We start from the raw sequence: 26,000 nt of genomic DNA on the forward strand, positions 1-26,000 counted from the left end.
TCAGTAAATTAATATTTAAACTCTTCAGCCGAATGACCCACGTAACAGTGGCAGACTGTACCAATATCTCTGGGGTTAGGAGTAGCGATCTCTAGTTAATTCACAGCGATAAAGAACTTGGAATCAAATTAAATATAATTAATTCAAAGATAAAAAGTCAGATCGAATTAATTTCATGCTAAATTCTCCCAAACAAGGATACAGGCCAAGGTAAGTAATATTAAGAATACCAACATAATTTATAATAATAAGAGGAGAATGTAGGAAGAATTTAAAAAAGAAGAAACCTGCTAGTGTGCATTTACAGTTTTACTTATTTACCCAGGCAGTGTGAACTTCGCTTGCTGGATACTTTCTTCTCTCTCTCTCTCTCTCTCTCTCTCTCTCTCTCTCTCTCTCTCTCTCTCTTCCATTTCTTTTATACATTTACGTAAGCTTTTAAGATATCTCAGAAGTGTACGTGCACCATCTTCATTGAAAGAACGGGGCGACATAGGAATAATTAATTAAAATAAAACATAAAAAAAGAAACACCTCTGTCCCACAGATAAATGAGGATAAATTAAGATTAACCACAATTATTGAAAACTGTTTGCCATGAGTGGTTTTTTTTTTATCCAGACTCAAGCATAAAAGCCTTATCCCTTCGCATGAAAGGAAGTAGCACAGCTGGTACTAGGAACTAGTCACCTACGAAGGCCAAAGCAACCAAAATTGATTTTTCTTCTCCACAGTGCCACTAATTTGAGGCACTGTCACAAACTGAAGTGCTTACCTATCTCTTTCTTCATACCTTCCCTTTTTCTCCTACTTATTAGTTACACTCTGCTTGGGCAGAGTTCATTTTCCCTTTAGTGCAATTCGTTGTACTCCAAGACAAGTGTTGATTCCTAGGAATGCACTGGCACCATAGTGCCACCAAAGAAAAAAAAAAGTCCTTTGTGACTACATAAGCTACACCTGTACCTAGAGATACAGGGTGCCATCAGCGTGACCTTTGCACAGCGCACTCAGCCACAGTGCTTCCTTATTAAAAAGGTGCCACACCACTGAAGTGTCACCTAAATCTGAGGGACACTTCCTCAATTCCAAAGTACATCCAGTCAACCCAAGTAGATGCCCTTACCTACCAGAACCATGGCGACAGAACATTACAGAGCCTTCGTGGATCTGGGGAAGGAGGCAGGTCTCATGGGACCAGAACTCGCCAAGTGGGACAAGGAATAGCTGGATGACTTGGCCAAGCAAGAAAGAGAAAAAAGAGTGGAACAGCGGAAGGAGAAGGAGGAGCAGAGGAACCATGAATTAGCCCTCAAGGAAAGTTCTCAAGCTCTCAAGGCAAGTTAGCTAGCTCTCAAAGAAAAGGAACTCGAGCTGGAGAAGGCTCAACGGGAAAATGCTGAAGCCATGGCTATCCAACAAGCCTCCAACCCCACACCTGCTGCACCAGATGCTCCAATCTCAAGCATTAATTCCCCAGTCCCCAAGTGGACTGAGGAAGAGCCAGAAGCATGGTTGGAAGAAACAGTCACTTTTTGAAAACTACAACACCACTGAGACAGAGAGGGCCTAAGTGATTGCCAAGCACAATGAAGGAAACCTAAGGCAGCCCTCCACTCACTGGAGAAAAGTCTAAGAGGCGACATGGTAGAAGTTTGTAGGGTTGTAACGGAAGCCCATGAAATAACCCAGAGAAATGGAGACAGCGGTTCTGAGGTCTTGCCAAGTAAGTTGGCTGGTCCTGGACTGAATGGGACTGTCACAAGACCCAGTCTAGTACCCACTGGTTCGGCTCCCTGTCGTGCACTACATTCAAGGACCTATTCAATTGCACCGTGCTGGAGGATCTTTTCCAATGTGTGCCTGGGCCATTTGCTGTGTATCTCAGTGATAAGCAGCCCACCACACTTATGAAAGCCTGCCGTATGGCCGATTCGTTAAAAATCTACAACCAGTTCCACAGCACACCTCAGCAGCACATAGCACCACCTGGGTATCTCTCAGGCTCATCTCGCCTAAAGAATGGACTACTAGCAAGCCTACATGCATCCACTGTAAGAAGTTGGGGCACACTGAATCTGATTACCACTACAAGTTGGGCAACAATAAGCAGCCTTCTACTAACAACCAGAACTCCTGTCCTTCTATGTCCACTCAACCCTCTCTACCAACAGTCACCACAGGTCACCGAGCCCCCACAAAAGGCTCTTGCTGATCCTGTGGTGATGCCGGCCACTATAGTGCTGGACATCTGGCCTGCCCAAATCATGTCCCAGCCACCAAGTTCGTCAACTTCATTAGCCGTGGCCGGACAGCAGAAGATGCTTCACCCCAAGAGGCTGGATACCCAGTTCATCTCGGTGGCACCCCTTAATGTCTCTAGCCTGCCCGTGGCCCTACCATTATTATAGGTCAAATCGCAGTGTTCATAATTATCTATCACTAGTCCTTACAACTGTAAATCCATGCTTAACATACAGACAGCTAATAATTTTGGCAATACAATAAGAAGCCCTTAAAATCGCTTCTATAATAATCTTAGTAATGTGAGTGGTGACAAGAATTTTTATATCAAGCATAATAGCTAAAGTAATTTTCAGTGTAAGATGACTTTTAAGAATTATAACCAGAACTTTCATCAAAGTATTATACACGTTAGTAGCAAGAACAATAGTTTATCACAGATATAATTAATTTCTTTTATGAACAACTACAAAACACTATAATGTAATAAGAGTTTCCTGAAGGCAAACCTGTCTCGGCTGCTGCATATTTGATGTTACAAACATAGTTTTAAATACTCCACGATCATGGTAATGAACGCAGTGAAATGGAAGTTAGCGTAAACAGTTTTCAGATGCAAATGTTCCTAGTTTATTACATTTGTTTTCCTCAAGATTACATTTATTTTCCTAAATATTTTTAAGAAGCCTGTTTGTTTTTAAGACACTTAATATGCAGTTAAGCCCGTTTCAAACTTTTACGGACAGTAAAATTCCTCGGAACGTTAATTATTTTTAAATTCCTATCAAAAACAAACCCGATTTACAGCTCGTTGGTATGGTTGTAATAAATTATCAGTTCTAAGTACAGTGCAATTTAGTGCTGTTACTGGTGACTTCCTTATTATATAATTATTACTTATGCATCCTGTTGTATCGGAAATGGGTGTCTTAAAACGACATTGTTACGCTACGAGCAAGCGGGAACTACCAGTTAAATGAAAAGTTTTCATGTATTCACACTCGTTTAACTAATGTTCAGATTCAGAAACATCTGTTCTGTAGGATATTATTATTTCGGTGAGTCCATGCGTATTTAATCCGTTTCAGGAATAAACGATGCAGTTTAGGATAACACAGTTTCCCATGTAATTATAACAGTAGAGGGGAATTAGCAAATCACCCGGACAAAAATCATATAAAGCTGACAATCGGCACAGAGGTCGGGGTTAGTGTCAGGAATGGCCGAAAAAAAAGCCCCGTTGACTGGGGATTGGGAACTCCATTTTTGGTGGGGCTGGGGTTGGGGGCGGGGAAGTAAAATACAAATGGCTTGGAGAAAGTGACGGAACTTTGCGCATGCAGGAATGAATGCGGTTTGCTTTTGACCATACATGTCAATAATCAAAGTGCCAGAGCTTCGAAATAAGTGATTTAATCATACTGAACTGAACTGGACTTGATCTATGAAGATTAAATGCTCCTTGGTAAATCACAAATTTTGACGAAAACGACAAGTCATTCATGTCCGGGTGAAAAAATAAGTGATTTTCTTTTGAGACTATGTACATCCACTTGTCAGTGTACATATATTATTTCAAATAATAGTTCATTTATTTTACTATACAGATCTTTAATCAATAATTCAGGAAATATTTAAAGAACATGGCTGAAGTTTGTGTTTTGTGTGAAGAAGGTTTTGATCAAGAGTCCTCGGTCAAGTACATAAAAAGGGACTAATACATTGATTCGGATCAGTGAAGAACGAGAATCACATGACTTATGCAGGCATTGTTTATCTATTCATACATTCATTTTGTATACTATTTCCTATATTTTAGCTTGTGAAATTTTTCGTTCGGTAGCTGATTGCCTCTATGCATCTTACGTTCATGTTCTCTTTAGGTAACCTGAAGACACATCACGGCAACCGGAAGCTGGGAAAATTCTGGGGCACCATACATACCAAAGAAAATTTGTTGATCTTCGAAAAAACCCGAATCCTGCTAGTGTTGTGCCAAGAAAAAATTACGATAATGGACCGAAAGCACCTTTGATTGGAAGACATCCTGTTTTCTCTGCACAAAAACAGCAGAACATAAGAACTCATCAGTTGCTAGAGTAGAAACTCTTCCACCGATTGAAACGCTGACTAAGCGTTGTGCAGTATAAGTAGAGGCGACGAATGAGGAGATGCAGTACATTCTCGCTTTATGTCATGTAATGATCTGATTGCTGAGGGGGCAATTTATCATATTTCATGTATGAATCGATTCAGACTCCAGATCAACAGTGAAAACAAGCGTAGACGTCCATCACATTCAACAATTATGGAAAATTTTCGGAGAATTTTTCAGTGGCTGGAAGAAGAGGTTGATAGTGAACTCTATACATTATCAGAAGTTCACAGCAAGCTGGAGGAGCTCGGCAAAGGCAGTGAATGTTACTCTACGAAATCTATAAAACGGAAGCTAGCTGAGCATTATGGAAAACATCTATTTTTCAGAAGAAGTCCCTGGTCAACCAAATTTCGTTTGCTTCAGTGACATGACCTCTTTTATATTAGAAAGCTTTAAGAATAGGAGAGAACAAATACCAAATGACATCATAACTACTGCTGCCAAAATAACCAAAAGTGATTCAGAGAGATCACCGCTGATAAATCAAAATATCCTTCCACTGAAGAGCTGAGCGATATAGATGTATCTTCCAGTCTTAAACAACTCACCATAGGCCAATGCATCATACAAACATCAAGACCAAGATCATTAATAGTACCAATACCCTTTGGAATCGGCATTGATATTGACAAATCATTTGGTGCAAAGTGGCTTGTGGATCACCTGGTAAAATTTGGATTTTCTGTCACCTTTGATGAGGCTAAATTATTCAAACAATCTTCTGCAGCCAGTCAAGTCACCACCTTTGAAGGTCAGGAACTCCATTTTACCTGTTGCGAGCGGCATACTACCATGAGCAAAGAGATAATTTGCAGATTATTCCATGGAAAATGCTTGACGATAAACTTAACTTAGAGCCTACCAATTGGAGTTGGAAACAAGTAGATAAGTATTTAGCTTCTATTCCAATACATAAAGATATTGCACCTTCGAATTTGTTGAAAGGCATTCGGTGCATAAAAAAAAATCAGTGTGGTACAAATTTGTGTCCCTTTAAAAGACATGACTTGAAATGCATGTCACCATGTCATGGATGTTAAAGAGAATATTGTGATAATATTATTAAGATTCTGTTAATCAAATATTCTTAACTCTTTATTTCAAAGTTGAAGGAAAAGTCATCCAAATTAGAAAAAACAGTTGAAGACATTTTACAATTTTCTCTATTTCCCGTTTGAAATATTAGCGTTGTTTTCTTAATTCTAAAGTTTAGAAATTTAAAAACGAAACTTTGTTTCTTTTTGTAGGCAGTTGAAGAATCTGGTGCTGTTGAAAGGGAAGATGATGGAATAGATATCCTAGAATCCATAAAAGATATTATATTCTAACTGAAAATATTTTGATGAATGAATAATCTGTACTACAGAAATTTGTATATGATTTCAAATCAATTCTCCTTTACCTGATCAATTTTAAGAAAACGTTCATAGCTGAGAGAGAAGAATAAAATTTCTTATCCAGTGATGTATAAGCTTTAATGATTTGTCTATCTCAAAATTTTTACCTCTCGCCCATATACCCCTCCCACCCAAAAACAGCGTTCCCAGGTTCCAATCAATGGGGCTTTTTTTCTGATGTTCCTGACACTATCCCTGACCTCTACACCAATTTTCAATTTTATATCATTTTTGTCCAGGTAAGGGGGGTATTTTGACCTATTTCCCCTCTACTATAAGTGAAACACAAGTTCTTAAAACGAATATTCCATTCCATGTCATGGTACCAGTCAAAATGGTCATAGCGGGATCAAAAATGATAATTTTAATGGAAATACTTCTTTTGAATGAAACATATCAATTTCAAGATTTATCACCCGCCGAAGTACCATATACAGTTACTAATAATGATAAATAGTTTTTAATATGAGTTTTCAATCATTTAATGATTTATTTTGATAAAGTATACATATTTGATGGACACTGAACTCTTTCATTATGCGATAATAATTGTTGCTAAAGTAAATCAGGTTCCATCTATGGAAGGCGAGCGGATTCTCCAATTAATTAACATTCAGTTATCCACTAAAATCCCTAATATTCATGTGAGAGAGCATTTTGCAAACCTGTTATGTAGGTATCATGATGTTTGGAATAGGTATAATTAAAAAGGAAATGGGACATCAGTGATTTTATTAGTTGTATCAAATAAAACCGAACGTGAAGAGTTTGTGTTGGTACTTGCATACTTATTGCAGAGTTATTCTTCATTGTTCCTGTACCATATACAGTTAATATTTTGTCTGTGTTAGTTAATCATAAGTATTTTACTTTTTGGATTTTCTTGGGAAGTTTCCATCGAATACATTTGTCTGAAAACGCCTACAGCAGTCCATGTGGTCGTTTTGAGTCGTTCAGAATGTCATTTGGGTTGAGATACGTACATATCACGTTCACTAGGATGATACTTTCCGTTTTGATGATATTTTATTTCAATATTGATACTTTAGTTTTAGCTAGTAATGTTTTTACGAAGGTTCAGGGAATCCAGTTCGAAGTTAGGCTCTCTAAATGTAAGATAAGTTGTCTTAATAGTTGGTTTGAGTTGTTTAAGTTGAAACAAGAGTTATTGTGATTTTTCCTGACCCTACCATAATTAAGGGCGTCCAATAGTACTTGGGGATAACATTTATTATTAAAAGGATTTTTCTCATTTGTGGCTAACCATCTCATAGAATTAACAAAGGATGTTGTTGATTTTCTTTTTAGGGTAGTTTTGATACACTTAAGCAGAAATTGTTCCCCCAATTTATTACTTTATCAAAGCCATTTTCCTTGCCGAATATGCATCTCTTTTATTACAATTAACATTTTTGGGTACATCCACGTAAACAAAGTCAAGTAGGTGCATTTTTGCTATCATTGGTGTGCAAATCAAGGTTATAGTAATGTTTTGTGCGATACTAAGTTTGGTTACAGTTCATGCATTGTGCAACATTTAATTTTTATATAGCTATGATTTAATTTTTCTAATGGGTCATAAACCACTTAGTGATTTTTTCAAAGGCTTTTTCAAAGATTTTCAGGCATATGGTTTTATAAGAGTCTGACATTCAGCTTATACGTGTTTAGGTGACATTAATACTTTTGCCGACTGTGTACCATGATATTTCTTATGATAGGTTTGGCTTTCTTTATTAGGTGATGGTCTTTAATCCTAAATGTCTGCATAATATCTTGACTGTACAGTCTGCAGTTTGCAGTCTACAGTTTGTAGTCTGAAGCTTGAAGTCTGATCTATGATTTTTAATGTCTGCACCCTTTAAGTCTTTTGATAATAGGCCAAAAGTGAAATGATTCCTTTTTATCTTTTGAATCCGTTGGTGACCAAGCGTAGAGTTACAATATGCTAATTCGCGAACAAAAGAAATATTCTAAACATAGCAAAGTATAAATGCCTTGCTAGTCTCTGAGGATTAAATTTTTCCATACAAATTATTTGATGAAAATATTATTACACTGACGGCGATGTTTTTGTAGGAATCTTCCTCGTAGATATAGGTATACTATGAGTACTCGTATAGATCAAGTTATTATACATAGGAGTTTAACAAAAAATGTTCTTGAGTGGGGTTCCATATCAGTGAATACTAGTATTGATCTAATATTAAACAAGAAGTCTCGCGAGAAATGTTCCTGCGTGGTTGCTTGTTAACGAGGTGAAAACTCATGTTGGTCTTCCTGTTATATTTATAAAATACATATAAGTATATTTCATAGGTTGGCCATATTTATAGATATCTATATTGTGAGGTTAGTCGTAAGAATAAGGGATATGTGATGCAACAAATGCATTGAGCTTCAAAATTCCTTTGCACTAGAGCAACTAGATTAACTGAATAATATTAATATAACAAGGAGAAATAATAAAAATAAGTTTTTAGTAATAAATTTTACAGAAATATTTTCCTCTGAAGAGTAGAACTGCACAAGCAAGTGTCCATGTACATGATGTTTTATATGCCGTTAAGCCGGTATTTCGAACTGTTTAAAAGTGCTCAAGCATTGTTGAACTCAAATGTTTCAGAGCTCGCTGAATATTCTATAGATACTTTGAATATTAACACTTAAGCTTATCAAGTCCGTTTGACTTGTGGAGAGAATTAATATGAAGTTCTTCACGCTGCTACTGATGTATGGTTCTTTAAGTTACTATAGGGTTTGGAAATTCCGGCAGTTACGTACACGATTAATTTTGCTTTTGTTAATGCATTAAAACGCATCATTATGTTGGTTGTATGGTTTCATATGATATAGAATAATAATTATTTTTTATGCTCATTTCTAATGAACCAAAACAGTATCCAGAGTGAAATATCAGTAACCAGTAAGGTAAGGTTTAGGTAAGGCTTGACTTGTTACTCAATTGGTCTTAGATGTTATAGTTATTATGAAAATTAAGAAGACAGCTATGTCAAGTTTAAGTGTACGAAATTGCTGAAAGTTTTGTAAAGCAAAATCCCAGAATTACCTTAAATATAAAATTCCTCCTTTTTTTTTAAATGTTCTTAGTAAACAGTTTGAAAATTAAATTGACTAAGTCTTTATGTATTTTTAATGGGTTATGTTTCTTGATTTGGTTTAAATTTGTTTCAAGTTGAATTAGGAGGTTTTCTCATTTATTTTATGTTCTCTTGCTTATATTACTCCATATCATTAAGTGTAGGCATGTTAACAATGATATCTTTATGTAATGATTTGAAACGGAAGAGGTGGGCAAATTAAATATAGGGAACTTAAATATCGTAAAATGGGTAAGATACGTGGATTACATCTTGATTATTTTTAAGGGAGAAAGGTAAGATCTACACAAGTTCCTAGAAAACATAAACAAACTAAATGAACACATCAAGTTCACAATAGAAGAAGAGAAGGAGGGAGAAATTAATTTCTTGGATGTCCTGGTAAAGAGGGGGAATTTAAAATTAAAAGTATACATATGTTCTCCAGTCATAGGAAAGAAATAAAAATGGGAGTAATGACAGGGTTGTCCATTAGGGCTTATAGGATTTGCAGTCCCGAATTCTTAGACGAAGAGCTGGAGTAGCTGGGGAGAGTTTCAGGAGATTAGGATACCCTAAGTACTGGTGGAAGCGGGGATACATCAAGGCAAGAAAAAACTATTTTGAGGAGACGGAAGGGATAGCAAAGGAACATTTGGTAGGGAAGAAAATGATTGCATTCCCGGACAACAACAATATTACACCCACCAACAGGAAGCTAGATAATTTCAAATTGATAGGCAGCTGCAAAATCACCATTAGGAACAAAATAGTTACAAACAAGAAGTCGGCAGAGGGGGGAGAGATAAGAGAGGCGGTATATATGGCAGTATGTCTAGACTGTGAAGATGGGTACTATGGCAAACAACACATACAGAACATGCGACATTATAATCAGACGTCGGCAGCTGCCAAACATTGTTGGGAAAAACACTACAAAATAGAGTCGGAAAATATGAATTTTTTATACAGGAACACGAACAAAATGTCCAGACTGGTTGTAGAGAATGCCTTTGAAGACAGCATGTCAAGAAAAATTGTACACTGCACAGTAGCAAGGAAAGAAAAGAAAAACACAAGAGGACGCACAAGACATGAACACCTGGATGAAGATGTGGGCAGAGAAAGACCAAGGTCAGGAGGGGGTGTCACACAGGAGGAGGAAGACAATTATAGGGTTAAAGTACCTAGCACACATATATAAATACAGCTAAACTACGCGTCTGGTCATTGTACGGATACTTGAGAATGAGGACTGTTTGTCCTAGAAAGCTTGTAACTTTTTGTGAATAAATATTCCCACTGTATACCATACAGTCTGAATGAGGTCCTGTTTTCCTGTTAGTAATATATATATATATATATATATATATATATATATATATATATATATATATATATATATATATATATATATGTGTGTGTGTGTGTGTGTGTGTATGTGTGTGTGTGAACCACATATAGGCACTAAAAGCCTGCATTAAAAACACATATACTTATATATATATATATATATATATATATATATATATATATATATATATATATATATATATATATATATATATATATATATATATAGATGTGTGTGTGTGTGTGTGTGTGTGTGTGTGAAAAGTATATAGGTATTAGAAGCCTGTCTTAGAGACTGGTGTGGTATAATGAAAAGCATCTGCATCTCTTGTGACTAGCAAAAAAAAATCCTCCTTTTCCTCTATTTCTGAAAATATGTAGAAAGAATATTTGTTATATTTAAAGTCTATGTACTTTTCCATTTTCTTAAAACTTAAATCATATACATTCCAAGATGTAACAAGATATATATATGATATATATATACATGTATATTATATATATATATATATATATATATATATATATATATATATATATATATATATATATATATATATATATATATGTGTGTGTGTGTGTGTGTGTGTGTTTGTGCGTGTGTGTGCCTCTGTGTGTCTGTGCGTGTGTGAGAGTGTCTTAATAAATATCTCCTTACTTACACTGTAGTTGTACGAGTTTGTACCAGGTATTTTTCGGAAGTTGTATATCGTGTACCTGGCTGGCCCATCACCTCTTTCGTCGAATTTCACTTGTGACCCGACAACGCCTGGCAAAACAGAAAGACACTTTTTGAGATGGGACTTCTTATTTAAATCCGATAAAGTTTCAGTTATAGCTAAGCACATAGCCTAATTAACTGGCTGATTTTTATAACGACTTCATTAAGTTAATGGGAGTACTATGAATGAAAACTCATGAAAGCATAATAGTTTTTTAAGTGAATGGGGAAATAAAGACTGAAAGACGTAGATATATTTCATGTATATGGAAAATGTTTTCACCGAACGTGCAGAGCTAATGAAACTTTCACAAAATTGTTTTGATGAATCATGAAATCGTTGTAAAAGAATCGTGATAAGCAGGATTCTTGAATTTTAATAATGGATGCAAAAGAATGCAGTGTTTCATCAATTTATAATGAATGATTCGGGAAAGACAACAATTCAGTTGCCAGTAAAAGTATTGTAAGGTCTCTCACCTTTTGTTTTTGTTTTTTGGATGATGGACGTCAACAAATAATATTCCTCAAGTCGAGACCCTTACACATATGAAAAGCTTATTTTTTGAGGGTTCTTGTTACAGAAAATCATAACAGTTATTCATGACGTTGCAATTTTAATCATTCTTACATAGTCAATTCAGTTGCTATTTATTTGAAAGCCCGACAATAATCTCAACTAGCAAACAGTTTAATATACGAACCCTTTTCTTATTCATTAAGTTAATTTGATGAATCAAGTAGTTTACATTCATTCTGATATGTTGTAGATAGCCTGCCTCATATATTTCTTTTTAAGTGTAACATGTAGAGATTGATAATGTATCATTTTCATGTTACTTTAATGCAATGAGCAATGTTGTTTTTTTTGTTAAACCACTTTTCCTAAATAAAACTCACGGCAACATTCATGTATTTACTAAATTAGCAAGTAAATAACGTCACAAGCTGCATATAAAGTGAATAGTTTTACAATAGGGACAACTCATCACCACCAAGTGAACATCTTACACTACCCGACTCATCTTGAGTGTGAATGTAGCTGCGACACTTCAAAGATGCAAAGACTCTTCAATTCAGACAACTTACGTCACCCTTTTCTTCTTAGCCTAGCAATTACGCCGACCTGGTTCATTCCATTCTCTCTTCGTGATTAAAAGTCTTGTAAAACTATTCACTTTACCTATGCTAAACTTTGTACCATTTTTCTCTTTGTAACTACCTCTTGTATGCTTCCAAATATTCGTTCTTACATACTAGGCCAGAACTTCATATCAGTATCTTCCATTTTTACATGCTTTTATTTAACTTGACGTGTGTTTGTTTGGGTCAAAACTTGTAACTCAATTTTCGACCTGTTCCGTTCTTCAGGTGGACTTGAAATTTCGCATGGTTACTCAATCCCGGTAACAATACAGCCTTACATGATCATTAGATCTGCAGTGATCTCTAGTGACCCTAAAATTACCTCTCCCAGTATATCAGGATTTGTATGAAAATCTTCGGATTTTTCATACTTTCTTTGACTCGGTAGTCTAAGTTAATTACTCTACGGATTTTTCATACCTTTGGCTCGACAGGATATCACCTTTAATTTCGTTAGCTACAATCATAAATCGGTTAAAATTTCTGCCAAAACTAAAAAGTATAAAACAAAAAATATATAAAAAAAATTTAAAACATGCTTTTATTAAAATGCACTAAAAATTTCATTTCTTGTAGCATTTCCTTCCACGTCTGGCGCCCACGCTTTTATTTTTGTAGACATGATTAATTGTAAGAAAATCCTGGTGTCTCAAAAAATGATTTTTTAAAAATTTTTAGTGCATTTTAATAAAAGAATGTTTTAATTTTTTTTATTGTAGTGTAATGATATACAGAGTTGGCTGACAGTTCTTTGATGCACTCGCAATCCTTTTCCACGAGATGGTTTTCTTTTTCTTACTTAATTGTGAGTTCATGTAGACTTCCTTGCTTTCCCTCATGAACGACCCACTTCTCTCATCAGTAATTCTTTAATGTTTATGCATAGCTGTGGTTCACAAAGTAGATGCCAAGGCCACGGCACCCATCTCACAGTGGGGTCACTGGATATCTTAAAAGTTCACAATCTTAAAGCAATAGTTTGTGGGCTCTTTATTGGAAGAACACTTATCAATTTTTTTAAGGCAACTAAGTAAATATGTGGCCCAAAAAGAAATATATGTTTAAGGTTCCCATTCATCTCCAAATATATAAGTAAACTATTGTTTCTGCCTTAAGGTCGGCAGTTTGCAATGCCTTTGAAAATCAAAGTACATATCTGTTGTAAGGAGAAATTGCCTAGTGCCAGTACTCATCTATTTGTTTATCAATTAACTTGTTCCAAGTACAACTTGGAATATATAGGTTCTAGCATGAAGAATCTTTCTTTTCAAATCGAACAGCACAGAGCTGTCTTTTCTCGGACGGCTGCATCACTCATAAGACTTCTTGTTTCAACAATAAGAGAACGTTGTTTTCTCAATGTTTTCTTATTGCAACGTGACCGTGGAGATAATTTTCAGATAGGTAATGCCCCATTATACAAAGATAATTCATTCCAAGACCGCTGACGCTTCCCTGCAACTGCAAAACATCCCAAACGCCTTATGTTGGTCATACAAAATCCCAGTATAACCTGATATACCTCTTCTAATAACAATTTTTGGTTATACAGCGCAAAGAATAATACAAAACTATATGAGCAGAGTATTTCATATAAAGTACAGTATTTATGAGAATAAAACTTTAAAATAAACATTGATGAACAATTTATTGTATGTAACCTACTGTACAGTACGTAGCGCTAAACACGCGTTAGCCTGGGCTGGAAGCTATGATCCTGCTTTCTCATTCTTATTGTTTTTCAGTGCTTTACGCAGCGAAAATTATAAAAAAAAACAACAAGAAATAAACAACGAGAAATGATAGAAGAGAGAAGAAGGTGTGTATGTGCGTGTGAGGGAATACTCTCTCTCTCTCTCTCTCTCTCTCTCTCTCTCTCTCTCTCTCTCTCTCTCTCTCTCTCTCTCTCATGTGATAGCCTAATACTGTATTGAAATTGAAATGTAGATTATGAGACAAATAATGGTAATAGAAATAAACATAAAAGACTCTGGGCACTCACCAACTGCCTCTTCCTTTATACTGCATTGCTCCAGCCATGATGATGATGATGATGATGACAACAATGATGACGATAATGTACAGTGCCTACGCTAATAAAATGAAGGTGAACGATGCCATAGGCTCTGCTTTCGAACTATCGACTGCCTGCTGAAAGTTCTCCTCAGAGCTTGGAGGAGGCAGAGGAGACCTGAGGGAAGAAGATGGCAACACCTGCAGGACATCAGGAGCTGACGAAGTAGAAGGCTTCGGGCCATAAACAGCAGACACTTCTTTCCTGTCCTTTCTCTGGAAGAAAGTCACAAGTAGTAGTTATCTCCTGTGTTTTTTGAGGTTGTCATACACCTGCTGTAGTGGTAATATTGCCTCAGATATCATATGGACCATTTTGATGCTTCCGTGGAAGGATGATGATCCTTGATTCTATCTTAAGGCATTTGCATTAAGCAAAATATTTCACTCGTCTCCAATTCAGAGGTTCAGCTTCACTATCCGATTTGTTTTCATCTTCTGACGTAGGTGAGTTGTTTAGATCTTCCAGCTCGATGTTTGTCAGCTTAACATTTTTTTTTTAAATACATGATGACATTGTCATCGACCGTGCACCCCATTTCATTGCCACCAATTAGTCTTGCAAATGGATGAACCTCTGCACCTCTCTGTCAATAGCCAGGAAGCCCTTGAGGTTATTCACAGCCTAACTCCCCATTCTTCTAGTAAGCATTCACTGTTTCTGGTCTCAGTTCATCCCTTGCTTCCCTGATAAACATATTGCATCTGCAATATTAAATGTTTTCAAGCAGTCAATGACGTTTGCGTCTGGGTAGGCATCGCTAGCTGAGTGGATCATGTCAAAGACCCGCCAAATGTAGGAGGCCTTGACGACAGCGAATGATACCTTAGTCGAAAGGGTGAAGAAGTGCAATCATGCTGGGAGGCAGAAATGCGGCCTGCACATATAAGTGGTGATAGAATGAGAATGGTCAGGAGAATTATCTATTATTAATACAACTTTGAAAGGAAATCCTTCCTTCTATAAATAAATCTTGACTTTGGGAATAAAGTATTCAGAGAACCAAAGTGTAAACAGCATCGCAGTGATCCATGTCTTGGTGTTACATTGCCAGTAAATGGAGAGAAGCCTCTTTTTTTTTTTTTAGTGTGTGGACATTTTTTGAACAGTGAATAACTTTAGACCTCATCTTATGGCTTGCTGTGTTGTGACATAGCACCAGGCTCACCCTTTCCTTCCATGCTTTAAAACCTGGCCCCTGCCTTGCACTTTTGAGGATATAGGTCTGGTTAGGCATTTTTCTCTGGAACAGATGAAAACCTGCCTGTGACCTTAGCCTCCATATGTATTTTTTGAGGACTGAAAGAAACCTGGTGGCCTCTTTGTCAGCAGATGTGACTTCTGTTAATTTTATATTATTTAAGTAAAATCGTTTGAATCAATTTAACCATCCTCTACGGGCTGCAAATAGCTTGGTTACTTCTTTTATTCCAACTTTATTGCTGGATTGCTCATACCAGGATGTGGGCTTCTGCCACAGAATGTTTCCATCAGTAAAGAACCTCTTCTTTGTCATGTCCTCTATCCACTTGCTTATCACATTTTTTTTATTATACTTACCCCTTATCCCATGCTCTGGAAATCACTTTTGCACTTAGCGGGTCAGCATCAAACCTTTCATAAATGCTTTTCTGATGCTTATGTATTGAGCAAACCAATTATTTGTTCTCCGTCAATCTCCTAGTAATCTTGACAAAAGATGGTTGCTTTCTCTTTCAGTCATATCTAGCACTTCAGCCGTCTGAGCCAACTAAAGCAGGTACGTCTTGGACCCTCTTGGGTTTGCTCACAATACCCTTGGATACACTTCTAGCATGCTGTGGAGCATTTGCATGGATTTATTAAGGGTGCATGCACGTGTGTATGTGTGTATGTATGTATAAATGAAAGATTAGTTTCCCAAAGATACTATGTACTTACTCTGAACATAGTATTGATGGAGCGCCCACACTGCATGGGGGATATGTTGTGAAGAAGGTCAATTACAGACTTCACTTGGAGTGTGGAGCTGTAGCGGTTTGCACTTTGGGAGTCAAAGGGTCATGTGTGGTAAGAGACTGGGCAGTCGGAATGTTGTTTAAGAATATTTTTCCCCATGGGTAAACATACATGAACTATATTTAATTTTGGAGTCCCTCCCTGTTAGATAAGGAGAAATTGCTTTAGTTATATATATATATATATATATATATATATATATATATATATATATATATATATATATATATATATATCACTTGCACAACTGTTCTGTGCTTTAATAAAATTAATATCTATTTATAAAAAAAGACATGCTTTTCAAGAATATCTAGGTTCATCGTATCGCAGCCATAAAATTACTAGGCTTGAGTTGTTCGCTGCTTTCACCAGATTATCTATCTTCACAGTGTAGACACGAATGAAATGCTACCAACTGCCTCATTACTGGGTCGGGAAGTGGGGTAAAATCCTCTGGTATGTTAGGCGGCAGCCTGCCCAGGAAAAACCACAGGTACAGGAGTAATTAGGTTCCAACTTCTTTTATGACCTGGCCTTTCATTTAGGAGACCGGGGTTCGTTTCCAATGTGAGTCAGAAATTTATTTCTGTGAAACACATGTTCATGTGTTGATTAGTTCCATATTGAGATATGCACAAATATATATATACACAAACACCATTATATATATATATATATATATCTATCAATAATCTCTGTGCATATCAATGATCACGTTCTGTCTGGGCTAACTCCTCCAGATCTCAACACTTGTTCCCACCTCATTGTCTTAACTAACCTCTACTCTTTACTAAGGGCAACCCACCATGGTGTATCTCGTGCTATTCCCTGTCTTCTATATACATTGCCTAGCCACTTCCAGCGTGAGAACCTAATGTACTCATCGACGGGCTGCACTCCCATTACTTCTCTAATTCTGTTATCTGATATCTTATCCCTCCAATTAATTCCTAATACTCTTCTGAGCGCCTTATTTTTAAATGCTAGGAATTTATTATCATAAGTCACAGTACTGTACCATGACTCATGCCCATAAATCAAAATACTCCCAACCATTACCTTATAAATAAAAGAATCAAAATATATATTATATATATATATATATATATATATATATATATATATATATATATATATATATATATATATATATATATATATATATACATTTGTGAGTGTGTGTGTGTGTGTGTATGTGTATGCTTTAAGAGTCCATTGTTCTTTAACTAGTATCTACGTCTTTGCTTTTTGCTGATATGATGCCAGATAAACCATTAATCATCATTCATTCATTCTGAATTTACTTTTCCAGGCGAAAACAGGATGTTTATTGGACAATACTGTTTACCTGATCGCCTACCTTCGAGCTCACTCATGCGAAATACGCATAATATGGAAGATATGATAATTTCACGCTGAGCTGCGTTTACATTGGTAACATCTACTTTCCCTTAGTCACCTGTCATTTTCCTGTCTCTTCTTTTTATAAATATTTCTCTCTTTCTTTCTTAATGGGGGTTTAGCATCAATAACAAGACTTTCCCTGTTATGGTGTGTAATATTTCAGCTATCTCTTTAAACCTCTATGCTGTCGGGTAACCCTAGGCGACAGACAATCCATGGTCAATAAGCTTGAATAAAAATTACTCCAGACGACTGTCTATGAACACCATAGGCTGCGTTTATAATCACTGTCTCACTTTCTGTTATTATAGATTAATTTTATGCTTATTTGTAAGTCATTATTAGCGTTTACATAGTTTATTTTTTTAAGTCTTTTTTATGTCAATTTAGTGTTCATATTATTAAGGTTGTGATTTTAGCTATTTGTCATTTTGACAACCTTACTTAATATTATTCTTATTCATCATATATTGGTTAATAAGTAGTTATTAATCTTATTTCCATTATGGATTATTATTATTGTCTACTGTGTTGCCACAAGAGTAAATATCAAAGATTAACACACTTTGCTGTTATATATTTTGATTACGATTACTGCTTCTTACCACACTCTCTTCCTGTCTCTCTTACCAATTTTATCTGCACTAATTATTCAAAGTTTAAAGCCCCCAATAAATCTTTTGCCTCTCTCTCTCTCTCTCTCTCTCTCTCTCTCTCTCTCTCTCTCTCTCTCTCTCTCTCTCTGTTAATAACCTATCTAACCATTGCCTTGGCTTCTTGAAAGGCAAGAAATGAAATACTAGAAACATTTATTTATGAATCTAGTAGTAAATTTTGCTTCAATATTAAGCAAAGCCGATGTTCTACGTTTATTCTATTCTTAAATATCTCTGTAAAAATGCTTGGCTTTACATAAGCAAATAAAGAAGTTAGGAAATTATAAAAAACTAAATAATTTTTCCCTTTGTTTTCCTTATTCTACTCATAAATGTTTATTACGGAAAGAAAGCTCCTTCAGTAGACAAGGAACTGTGAAATGGTTTACAGAGAGATTCTGCAATGGACTTTATTACTACTGGCAAGGTTTACGAAACAGTAAAATACTAAAATATATTTTTCGGGTGTGTTTTTAAGGGCTCTTCGCATTGTAGTCTTTACTTTATTGATGCTGAGATTAAAACTAGTAATGATATTGCCTCTAAACTGAGATATCCCAGGACTCTTGTAGATGCAGCAATGAAAAAAGTCATGAAAACATTTTATTTAAATGACAACAAACCCGGTTTTAATAGGAACAACATTCTATATTATGAAAGGTTTTTTGGCGATTCCTAGCTTCTTGGAGCTTTTCAACACGAAAGTTTCCAATAATAAGAAATTTGCCTCATGATGTCTCAGACTGCACGTACGAAACTGCAAAAACTACGACAAGAAACATTATGGACAAACTGGGAAATCACGCGCACAACGATTTAAACAGCATCAGTATTCTGCAAGAACTATTCAGATATCGAATGCATTCAAATTATCCTATTAAATTTAGGGGAGTAAGACCGATTGTTCTGCTCAAGGAGTTAGTTCAAAGAAATGTCACTGAATCTTGTTTTATCAAGTCAAACACCTGTAACGTTTTAAACTTGAGTCTAGGTCTGTTTGAGCATGATGCTTTTATAATGAAAAAAGTTGTGGATAAATATTAACAAAGATTTTAAAATTCAAATTTAAACAAGTTTGGTGAATTGTTATTTTCCTATGGTTTCTGCTTACATATCTTCTTCTTTATCTGCATCTTTTCCCCAATTCAATGTGGGTCGATGTTTCTGACAGCTTTCCTCCACCTGGCTCGGTCAAACACATCGTCCTCTGACAATTGTTTGTCTCTCATATCTTCTTTTACAATGTCCATCCACCTTGGCTTCCGTCTTCCTCTTGCTCTCTTGAGGCAGCTCCATGGTTAGCGTCGACTCTCCTCCCACATGGATACGCTGCGGTCTTCTTTCCTGGGCCTTCTTTGTGTTTTACAACTTTAGGTTCGAGACTCTTTCATTCTTGACCCGTCCATTTTACTCTCATTGATAAGCGTTTTCCCTCTACGGTGATATTTCTTCTCCTGCACTGATCTTGATCTTCACTGAACCTTAAATATTCAGTCTTCTTTCTACTGATCTTTAATCATCTGTCTTCCAGTACATTTTGTTCGTTTTGACTAACCCTTCTACCGGTGTGATAAAAATGTCATCAACAAACTGCATGTTCCAGGGATTGATCTCTTATTCCTTGAGATACTATCCATAGTCAGGTCGAAAAGATATGGGTTAATGCAGATCCGTGATGTACACAATTTCCCTGCTATCCATTCAGGTAAAATAAACTGTACGTTTTTGCCCTTCATACATATCTTGGACCAACCTCACATACCTCTCGGTGTTGATAGCTCCCATACACCTCCAAACCTCTTGGTTGGGCGTCGTCATATGCTTTTTCCAGACCTATGATTATGCAGTCCTTTCTGTGTCGTGGTGTTTTTCCATCATCTGTCGAAGGGCAAACACTGCATCTTCCACATGAAACTAAACTGTTCTTCACCTACAGATGTTGCCCCTAATCTTTGATATTATTCTCTCCATCAGATATTATATATACACACATACACACATATATATACATGTGTGTGTGTTGATATATATATATATATATTTATATATATATATATATATATATATATATGACATTTTTATCACACCGTGATTTATATGCGATCATGAATACAAATATCGCTTAATATCAAATCCACACTATCGGGAATATATGGGGAATTATCACCAAAGGGAATTTATAAGTGATAAATGGATGTGTGTCTCGATCCACGACACAGACGTTCCTCGAATCCAGTTCACTGAGCATGAAACCAAAGTTGCCGAGTCTGGTGTACTTTATTTACCCGTCTGCGGGAAATTGTAGTTTCTTCGGCATTAAACCTCGACCATGATAGTTCTTTGGTACGTTTGGAACACGCAGATTTTATGACATTTTTAACACCGTGATTTATATACGATCATAAAGCTACAAATATATATTAATATCAAATCCACGCTACCTCGGGAATATCCCCGATGGGGAATTATCACCGAAGGGAATTTATAATGATAAATGGACTGGCACTCCCGAGTCTCGATCCCACGACATACGCGCATCCAGCGAATCCAGTCGACGCTAACCACTGAGCTATCAAGTGAGGTAAAGTTAATGCCGAGTCTGGTGTACTGGTGTACTTTATTTACCCGTCGAGAGCGGGAAATTACACTTAGCTTCGGCATTAACCCACCTCGACCATGATAGTTCTTTATACATTTGGAACACGCAGCTCTTTTTATGACATTTTTATCACACCGTGATTTATATACGATATGAAGCTACAAATATCGCAATATCAAATCCCGCTACCTCGGGAATATCCCGATGGGGAATTATCATATATTTATAAGTGATAAATGGACGGGCACTGCCGAAAGTCTCGATCCCACGACACAGATACCTCCAGCGAATCCAATCGGCGCTAACCACTGAGCTATATAGGTATAAGTTAACGCCGTGTCTGGTGTACTTTATTTACCCATCGAGACGGGAAAATCATCGGCATTAACCCACCTCGACCATGATAGTTTTTTGGTACGTTTGGAACACACAGCACTTTTTTATACCTCTTTGATAGCTCAGTGGTTAGGGACTTGATTCGCTGGATCTCGTCTGTGTTGTGGGATCGAGAGGGCGTTATCCATTTATCACTTATGGGCCCTTCGGTGTCTAAATTCCCCATCGGGGATATTGGAACCTGATAGCAACTGCATATATATATATATACCTATATATATATATATATATGTGTGTCGTTCCTCTTGACATGAACCAAATTGTTTTCACCTGCCCTAATCCTTTGATCTATTGTTATATATTTTCCCAGATATTATATAATATATATATATAATATATATATATATATATATATATATATATATATATATAGACAACATTTCATACATATATATATATATATATATATATATATATATATATATATATATTATCCCTTATATATATATATATATATATATATATATATATATATATATATATATATATATATATATATATATATATATATATATATATATATATAAATCATCAACACACAATCACGTGTGGAACAGAAATAAATTTCTGACTCACGTCGGGATCGAACCCAGGTCTCTCAGGTGGAAAGCAAGGGCGTTATCCACTGGGCCATACAAGTCTAAAGAAGCTGGAACCTGAGAGCAACTGCACCCAAGGAATTACCTGGGCAAGCTAACTGCTTGCATACCAGCGAGTTTTCCCCAACTTCCCAACTCAGCAATGACCCAATAGACAACATTTCATTCGAATTATCCCTTCTGAGTGAATAAGATAGAAATCATCAACACACAATCACGTGTGGAACAGAAATAAATTTCTGACTCACGTCGGGATCGAACCCAGGTCTCTCAGGTGGAAAGCAAGGGCGTTATCCACTGGGCCATACAAGTCTAAAAGAAGTTGGAACCTGAGAGCAACTGCACCCAAAGGAATTACCTGGGCAAGCTAACTGCTTGCATACCAGCGAGTTTTCCCCAACTTCCCGACTCAGCAATGACCCAATAGACAACATTTCATTCGAATTATCCCTTCTGAGTGAATAAGATAGAAATCATCAACACACAATCACGTGTGGAACAGAAATAAATTTCTGACTCACGTCGGGATCGAACCCAGGTCTCTCAGGTGGAAAGCAAGGGCGTTATCCACTGGGCCATACAAGTCTAAAAGGAGTTGGAACCTGAGAGCAACTGCACCCAAGGAATTACCTGGGCAAGCTAACTGCTTGCATACCAGTGAGTTTTTCCCCAACTTCCCGACTCAGCAATGACCCAATAGACAACATTTCATTCGAATTATCCCTTCTGAGTGAATAAGATAGAAATCAACACACAATCACGTGTGGAACAGAAATAAATTTCTGACTCACGTCAGGATCGAACCCAGGTCTCTCAGGTGGAAAGCAAGGGCGTTATCCACTGGGCCATACAAGTCTAAAAGAAGTTGGAACCTGAGAGCAACTGCACCCAAGGAATTACCTGGGCAAGCTAACTGCTTGCATACCAGCGAGTTTTCCCCAACTTCCCAGTGGATAACGCCCTTGCTTTCCACCTGAGAGACCTGGGTTCGATCCCGACGGATATCTTCTACATTAGCGTAAACAGGAGCTAGAAGGACTTTTCCATCTTCAAATCCCAGATACTGAAGAGTGCTTTTCCAAACTCACTCTTTTCTAAGTTGATTGTTAGTCCTGCTTCCCATAGTTTCTTGAACATTATTCTTAAAATCCTTAGATGCTCTTCCCACGTTGTAGAATAAATCGCTATGTCAACAAGGTATACACCCACTCCTTCTATGGATCCTAACAGCTGATCCATTACTTGTTGGAATGTTGCAGGTGCATTGATACAGCCCAAAAGGAGTAATAAAATTGACAGCAATTTAGCATTCTCATCTAAGGGAATTTGATAATACACTTTCAACAAATCTATCTTGGAAACAAACTTGGCTTGCTTAATATTACTAAATAACTGATCTATAAGAGACAAGGGATAATTATCAGCCACTCTGATGGAATTCAATTTCCTATAATCAGTACACATTCTAAATGAGCCATCTGGTTTCTTCACCAACACACATGGATGGAGAACTGGAATGATTTGAACTGGGTTCTGCTAATCCATGCTGCAATAAATACTCTACTTCTTTATTCAAAAGATCTCTATGAAAAGGTGATAGGCGACACGCTCTCTGTTTTAAAGTTTTGCATCTTCTCTGATCTTTATCTCATACTTTGTCAGATCGGTACACCAAGGTACATCTGCAAACTTTTCTAGGAAACTGCTAATCACTTCACTTAATTCCCTACTTTGCTCAACACTCAGATGTTTTAGTTTATCCTCCAGATTTTTCAGTATGGAAGAATTGTTCATCTTGCTTTCAGCTCCCTATTCGTATCCATCATTGTCCTCTGAGGATGAAGTTGTCTGTGTCACTGAAACTGTTTCAGTTTAAGTCTCTGAGAAGTAAGGTTTCAGAAGTTTTACATGCATTTTCCTTTGGTGTTTCCTTCTTCCTAGTATTTCAGTCACATTGGTTCAATCACTTAACTTCTCTATTATCTTATAAGGACCTTGAAATTTGTTTGTAAGGGGAAATCTTTTCATTGGAAAGAACACTAACACCTGCTGACCTACATTAAAACTTCTTAGTTTGGTTTTAGCATCATATCTTCTTTTCATTTTCTCTTGACTAACTTTCAGATTTTCCAAAGAGAATTTTCCAATTTCTCTTAGCCTTTTCCTCAAGTTCTTCAAATATTCTCCTTGGATTTCCTCTTGATTTTCTTCCCAATTTTTCTGCAAGAATCTTCAATGGACTTCTCGACCAAAAATCATCTTGTCTGGTGAACATCCCAAACTTTTTTGATAAGCATTCCTAACTTCAAACAACGTTAAGGGTAAACCAGTATCCCATTCTCTTCCTGACTCATAACAATACTTTGTTAACATAGTTTTCAATGTCTGGTGGAACCTTTCCAAGGCTCCTTCACTCTCTGGATCATAAGCAGTTGAAAAGCATTGTTTTTAACCTAACAAGTTCATCACATCCTGGAACAACTTAGAAGTAAAGTTCGTTCCCCTGTCACTTTGCACAATTTCTGGTATTCCAAACTTGGAGAAAAACTCCACCAACTTCTCGGCGATTACCTTTGCACTTATACTTCTAACTGGAATTGCCTCAGAATAATGTGTCACAGGACACATTAAGGTTAACAAGTATTCATTTCCTTTCTTCGTTTTCAGAAGCTACCCAACCACATCTATAATAACCTTGCTAAAGGGTTCTCCGCTAACTTCTATAGGTTGTAGGGGGGCTTTCTGAATGGTTTCATTCGGTTTTCCTGCTACCTGGCAGGTGTGACACTCTCGACAAAACCTGCTAAAATCCTTATGAAGTCCAGGCTAAAAAAAAAAATACTTCATAATCTTCTCAACAGTCTTCCTGATTCCCATATGTCCAGACTTGTGTTCTACTGCTACCACTTGCTTCCTCAATGGATATGGAATTAAATTTTGATGATATTTGCCCCATACAGTTTTTTCTGATATATCTGCAAGTCGATGCTTCCTCATTGGCAAACCTTCCTTTAGATAATAACAGGTAAGAGTTTGTTGCATCTCTTCTTGATCAACAACTCTGAAGATCAAGTCAGACAATGCTGTACCTTCTTCTGTAGTTTCATTACCTTCTCTCTCGTCACTTGACCAACTTCAAGGGCTGAACTCTCAATATCTGCCAACTCAGCTACTGTAGTTTCACTACTATCATCAGGAACACTCTGACTACTCTAAGTCTCTTCGAGAACAACAGGTTCTTCTTCTTCTTTCTGGGAAATCTCTTCATTGCTAGCACTAGAGGAAACACCACTTCCCTGGAACAGCTCTTCTAAGATCAAAGATCCTTCACTTGTTCCTTCTTGTGTGTGTAAATCCTCAGTTTCTTCATTTCCAAGCGTAGTACTCTTCACACTCCTGGTAGCAACACAACTTGGAAACAGGTGGGGGTTATTCTTCTCTAAATCTACCGTAGAACTAATCCTCAATAGTTTGTCCATCGGCATAGGACAAAGAACAAATGGTACACCATCAACTTCGTTACCCAGTAAAACAAGTACACCTTCAACAACCAGTGAGTCCTTTACAGCAAAATCAACATTCCCTGTCACCAACTCCCACGACAGGTGCAAGCAGCATATAGGAGTTACATCTTCTCCTATACCCTTCAAAATAACCGAATCTCCTGCGAGATTCTTCTCCAACTGTGGGTGAGCACCACGAACTATCACATTGTGGTTACTCCCTGTATCATGTAATACCTTGACTGGTACCTGCACACCCCATCCTTGAGTTACCAGTATACTTTCATAGATATATGGCTTAAAAGCCTCCAAGCTGCTCAGCTGCTCACTGCTTGAAGTTACATTTCCACTGGTTACTAAATACTCAGCTTATTTAGTCTCAGACTTTCCTACAGTCTCAATTTTCCCAACACTACTCTTCGTAGTTGGCTTCACCTGGTCACCTTTGACCACTTGACCAACTCGTTTTGACTGTTGTTGTGTCTGATAACACTCCCGACAGTATTGCCCAGCTCTTCCACATTCGAAGCAGACAACATTAGCCTTCTGTATCTGTCTTGAGAAACTGGATGATGAAGATTTAACATTTGATAACTGAGGGGTATTACCTTGCATTGTACTGGTATTACCACTACTAGAAGGATTCCCTTT

General features: G+C 36.8%; 1 protein-coding gene across 2 annotated transcripts in view; it reads right to left on the bottom strand.

Annotated features, from left to right (window-relative positions):
- The window catches only part of mGluR (metabotropic Glutamate Receptor), a 1,154,435-nt gene that overhangs the window by 184,242 nt on the left and 944,193 nt on the right, over positions 1–26,000 (bottom strand). For both annotated transcript variants that reach the window (XM_067111043.1, XM_067111042.1), the window contains exon 6: positions 10,916–11,022. In XM_067111043.1, coding sequence (XP_066967144.1) covers positions 10,916–11,022 — 107 coding nt within the window. The remainder of the gene's footprint in view (positions 1–10,915; positions 11,023–26,000) is intronic.

The sequence above is a fragment of the Macrobrachium rosenbergii genome, chromosome 11, assembly GCF_040412425.1.
Source record: "Macrobrachium rosenbergii isolate ZJJX-2024 chromosome 11, ASM4041242v1, whole genome shotgun sequence".
NCBI classification, from domain to species: Eukaryota; Metazoa; Arthropoda; class Malacostraca; order Decapoda; family Palaemonidae; genus Macrobrachium; species Macrobrachium rosenbergii.